Source organism: Gekko japonicus, unplaced genomic scaffold (assembly GCF_001447785.1).
Source record: "Gekko japonicus isolate JY-2015 unplaced genomic scaffold, Gekko_japonicus_V1.1 scaffold462, whole genome shotgun sequence".
Taxonomy (NCBI): domain Eukaryota; kingdom Metazoa; phylum Chordata; class Lepidosauria; order Squamata; family Gekkonidae; genus Gekko; species Gekko japonicus.
Genome location: NW_015175369.1, coordinates 665,566 through 670,380, shown reverse-complemented (window position 1 = coordinate 670,380; position 4,815 = coordinate 665,566). Strand labels below are relative to the sequence as shown.

The 4,815-nt window shown below is 51.0% G+C and overlaps 1 protein-coding gene across 1 annotated transcript in view; it reads left to right on the top strand.

The window, feature by feature from the left end:
- Positions 1-4,249: 4,249 nt before the first annotated feature.
- Positions 4,250-4,815, top strand: part of LOC107122388 (aromatase) — a 37,267-nt gene continuing 36,701 nt past the window's right edge. Inside the window, exon 1 of the mRNA XM_015425477.1 lies at positions 4,250-4,394. Within this exon, the coding sequence (XP_015280963.1) occupies positions 4,250-4,394 (145 nt within the window). The remainder of the gene's footprint in view (positions 4,395-4,815) is intronic.

The window sequence follows — 4,815 nt, the reverse complement described above, 5'->3', positions numbered from 1 at the left end:
CCACTACTCTAAACTGGCTCATGATCACATGAGCTGGTCAGACCCTCGATAGGGCTCTCATCCCCCCCCCCCCCAGTGGCCCTAGGCAAGCTACTGTGCGAGCTACTAAGGTGGTTTGCTGTCTGGATTTGGGGGAGGAGCGGAATACAATCCGTAGTCTGATGCTTGAGATGTTAATGGTAGGCCTCTCCTAGGCTTGCCAGCTGCGGGTTGGGAAATATCTGGAAGTTTGGGGGGTGGATCCTGAAGTGGCTGAGGTTTGGGGAGGGGGTGTATAATATCATACAGTCCACCTTCTAAAGTGGTCATTTTCTCCAGATGAACTGATTTCTGTAGCAATAGAAAAGAGTAAGAGTCCAGCATAGGGCTGCCAAGTGGGGGCGGGGGGCGGGTAAACCCCCGCTTTGGAGGCCCGATTTCTGCCGCCGTGGAATCGGGCTCCGGGGGGAACCCCACCCCGGCGTGCGCGTCACCAGGAAGTGACGTGGGCACGCCGGGCATGCTGGGGGCGGGGCCACGGCCATACAAGGGAAAACTCTATGGTTTTCCCTTGTATGGCCGTAGCCCCGCCCCCAGCATGCCTGGCGTCCTCCCGTCACTTCCGGGTGACGTGCGTGTGCACAAGACACCGGCCGGGAGCCCCCCACTCCCGGCAAAGATACACTTGGCAACCCTAGTCCAGCAGCACCTTAAGGAGTAACAACATTTGTGGTAGGGTATGAGCTTTCGTGATACCTATCTTCAGATACCTATCTGAAGAAGTGGGCAGTGACTCACCAAAGCTCCTACCCTTCCACCCATTTTGTTAATCTTTAAGGTGCTATTGGGCTCTTGCTCTTTTCGACTGCTACAGACAGACTAATAGGCTACCCATCTTGAACTGATCTCTGTTGCCTGGGGATCAGTGGTAATCCCAGGAGATCTCCAGCCACCACCTGGAGGCTGGCAACCCTAACTGCTCCCCAGCACCTGGCTTTCAGAGATATGCTGCCCCCGAGCATGGAGGTTTCACTGAGCCATTCTGGTTTTCAAACACTGACAGACCAACCCTCAACACATTTGACAGCTAGTGGCTGTCACAACGTCCTGTGGCAAAGAGTTCCACAGGTGGTAGTAAGCAGTTCAGGGCTGTCGTCTGCAATCCCCTGCTAAGAGGGCGTCCCGGGGCATCCGGTTGGGCACAATGGAAGACATGGTGCTGGAATAGACAGATCTTGGTCTGATCCAGCCAAGACCTTGTGTTCTTCCATTTGTCTGTTCCATCCTGGGACTTTAAGTAATATTCATAGACAGAATAGATCTGACCTCCTTAGTTCAGCAACGGTTCTCTACCATGGGTCCTTCAACCAATACCCTCACATGTGGACGTAAGGACGGAGCTTAAAGAGAGTTCATTCACATAGTGCTGAGACCCTAGTTTGGCATTATGTTTAACTTTCAGAAGCACGCTCATCATCCCAAGCATTTTAGAGAGCACTTTCAAGGGTCAGATGTTACGGTATCTTGCCGTTCTGACAATAAAAGGTAGACTCATATCATGATCCATACATTGCAGATGGAGAGGAGGAGGAGAAGTTGTTTTTATACCCTGCTTGTCTCTACCCAAAGGAGTCTCAGAGGGGCTTACAATCTCCTTCCCTGCCTCTCCCCACAACAGACACCCTGTGAGGTAGGTGGGGCTGAGAGAGCTCTGAGAGAAGTGCTCTTGTGGGAACAGCTCTAAGAGAACTGGGACTGACCCAAGGTCACCCAGCCGGCTGCATGTGGAGGAGTGGGGAATCAAACCCGGTTCTCCCAAATTTGAGTCTGCGGGTCTTAACCACAACACTACACTGGCTGACAGGGAGCAGCTTGTCTGGCAGCTGATGGGTTCATGGCAGAGGCAAGAGCTGAACTGGAAACTCCCCAAATCACTGGTAGCCCCTATAGCCACTGGTCATTCTAGTAGCATAGCCCTGGGTTTTTGTTAACATAAAGTGCTACACAATTGCTCAGGATTTTTAATCGCAAGCTCTTCCTTTCATCAATGAGCAGCTCAATTTTCTTTTACTGGACAACAGACTTGATATGGGTTATAGGGACCCAGCATGGTGTAGAAGTTAAAGCGTTTGACTAGGATTTGGGTAAACCCGGGTTCAAATCCCACTCTGATGTGGAAGCTCACCGGGTGACCTTGGGCCAGTCACACACACCCAGCTTGTCCAACCTCACAGGGTTGTTGTGAGGATAAAATGGAGGAGAGGAGAATGATGTAAGCCGCTTTGGGGGGAAAGTTGGGGTATAAGTAAAATAAACAGATATTTAAACATCTCTAGGCGGCTTCATTCTCACACCCATCAGCAATGCTCCCTCTAAGCTGTGGAGTCTTGTGAGCAAAAATTTTGCTTTGTGAGCTACTGGCTTTAAAGTTGTGAGCGAGCGATTTGGCTACTGCATAAATTAGTTTGCTCTGGAGCCATCCAGGGCTGGAGGCTAAAAAACTGTGAGCTAGCTCACACTAACTCAGCTTACAGGGAACACTGCCCATCAGAAATGTTACATCTGCTGGTTCCCAAACATGCAAAGCACAGACATTCTGGTCATCTTTCACTGATGTTTTGCAAAAAACACCTTTACGTGTGTATGTATGGGTATACCCACACACATATATACACACACATACGCACATGCAGGGGTCATTTCCTGCAGGAGCGTACAGGAGTGGCGCTCCGGCAGTAAAGAGCCCATGCAACAAGCCCCATCCCCTGCTCCCAGCAGCCCTCAGTCAGAGCAAGAAGCAGCCAGGTAAGTTGCAGAGCTCCCCCCAGTCCAAAACAGTCCAGTGGCACCTTTAAGACCAAGTTTTATTCAGGTACAACCTCTCCCTCCTCTGCGAGGGCAGATCTGCACGTCCCCCTCCCCCCATAGCTAGCAATCCAAAACAGTCCATTGGAGCCTGAGCGGTGGGTGTTGCCTTCTGACACACTTCCGGTGATGTCAGAGGGGGTGGTATATGCAAATAAGTTATGCTAATACGTTATGCTAATGAGCTCCTGCACCTCTTTTTCAACAAAATGACCCCTGCGCACATGTATATGTATGTATGTGCATTAAATAATCATTGGATTGCACAGATTTAACAATTTTATTTCCCTGACCTGGATGGCCCAGGCTAGCCTAATCTCATCAGATCTCAGAAGCTAAGGAGGGTCGGCCCTGGTCAGTCCTTGGATGGGAGGCCACCAAGGAATACCAGGATCACAACGCAGACACAGGCAACGGCAAACCACCTGTGAAAATCTCTTGCTCTGGAAACCCCATGAGGGGTCATCATAAGTCACTTGCGACACGAAAACAAAATTCCTACGGGGTCACCAGACACTGTCTGCAACCTGACGACACTTTCCACCGCCACACTAATTGCATTATAATCACCTGTCATTGTTGAACCAATAATCATTACAAATCAAACCTTTGTGAGCCAGTATGTGTTGAGCAAACTTAGTCTAAACTGGCTTATTAATGACAAGGCATTAGGAAGAGAGGGGCATTGCTCCAATCTAACTTCTAATACCATTTTTTCCTGCTTCCATGTTATACTTCCCTTGTCCTGGTGTGTTATCGTCCTGCATGCTATCGACTTTGCTAAATTTAAAACCAGTCCAGGCTTTTCTCTGATACGCAGAACCCAATTAGACTCGTGAACGGTATCGCCCCTCGCCCGGAGGTGTGGTCCCACCCTGCTGTGGAGCACTGGGAAAATCCCTCTGACCTATCGCCGCGATCCAAGGACACTCGCAACCCCCAGCCACAGATGCTGGGTAGCAAATGTGTGGATGAAAGGCTTTGCAGGGGAGACCTCAGCCCACAGCGAAGAATTTAATCTTGTTGGTTTTGCTTGGCTCCGAGTCGGGGTCCGCGTCACCACGGGCCACTCAAGGGTAGCAGGAAGATAGGAGCTCTGGGGGCCTCAGATTGCCCTGACAGCAACCTGGGCTTTGATACCAAGGTCAGAAATGCTTTGCTGCTGCTGGGCATGATGTGTATCTTCTCAGCCCCTTGTTTTGACTTGGCGCTCCGGCTGTCTTGTCTAAAACAACCTGCCTTGTTATAAAACAAAGCTAATCGGGAGGGGGAAAGGCTCATTCTCCAAGGCACTGGGCCAAGCAGAGGGTGCTGCCGGATCATCCCGTTTTCTGCCTCTGTCCGATTTGGACTTTTCTTTTTGCTCCTCTCCCGCCTCTGCCCCCCAGGTTGGCTCTCAGAAGAAATGATCGAGGAACCCTTAAACCCAGGACACTACAACATCAGCCAGGTGGTTTCCGAGACCATGCCGGCCGCCACGTTGCCTCTCTTGCTGCTGCTGGGCTTCCTTCTCCTCATGTGGAATTTCGAAGAGACCTCGTCGATACCAGGTAACTGGACACAAGGCCCGTCCGAGGAGGCGGGACTTGAAAAACACGAGAGGCGCTCTCACACGTGCTGAATCAATGCACTCTCAGTCCATTTTGAATGCACTCTGCAGCGGGCTGTTACTGTGTGGAATGGCAAAATAACACTTGCAAACGATCACTAGAGCAGGTTGGAAGTGCATTCTTCGGCGGGTGTGGAAGCCACACGGGGTTTCGCCCCCTCTCCCTCTAGGAAGCTGTGGGAGCAGCAACTCCTTCAACTCGAAAGCTGGGGGGAGGTCATGGTTGCTTTTCACTTACTAATCCAAATACGTGGTTCTGAAACTCCCCTTCCGAAGGCTGAAAGGAGGTCATGCTTCTGAAGGCCTCTGTGAAACCCTCTTCCTGCCTCAGAACCACAGGGTCCCCCCCCCCCGGTATTTAA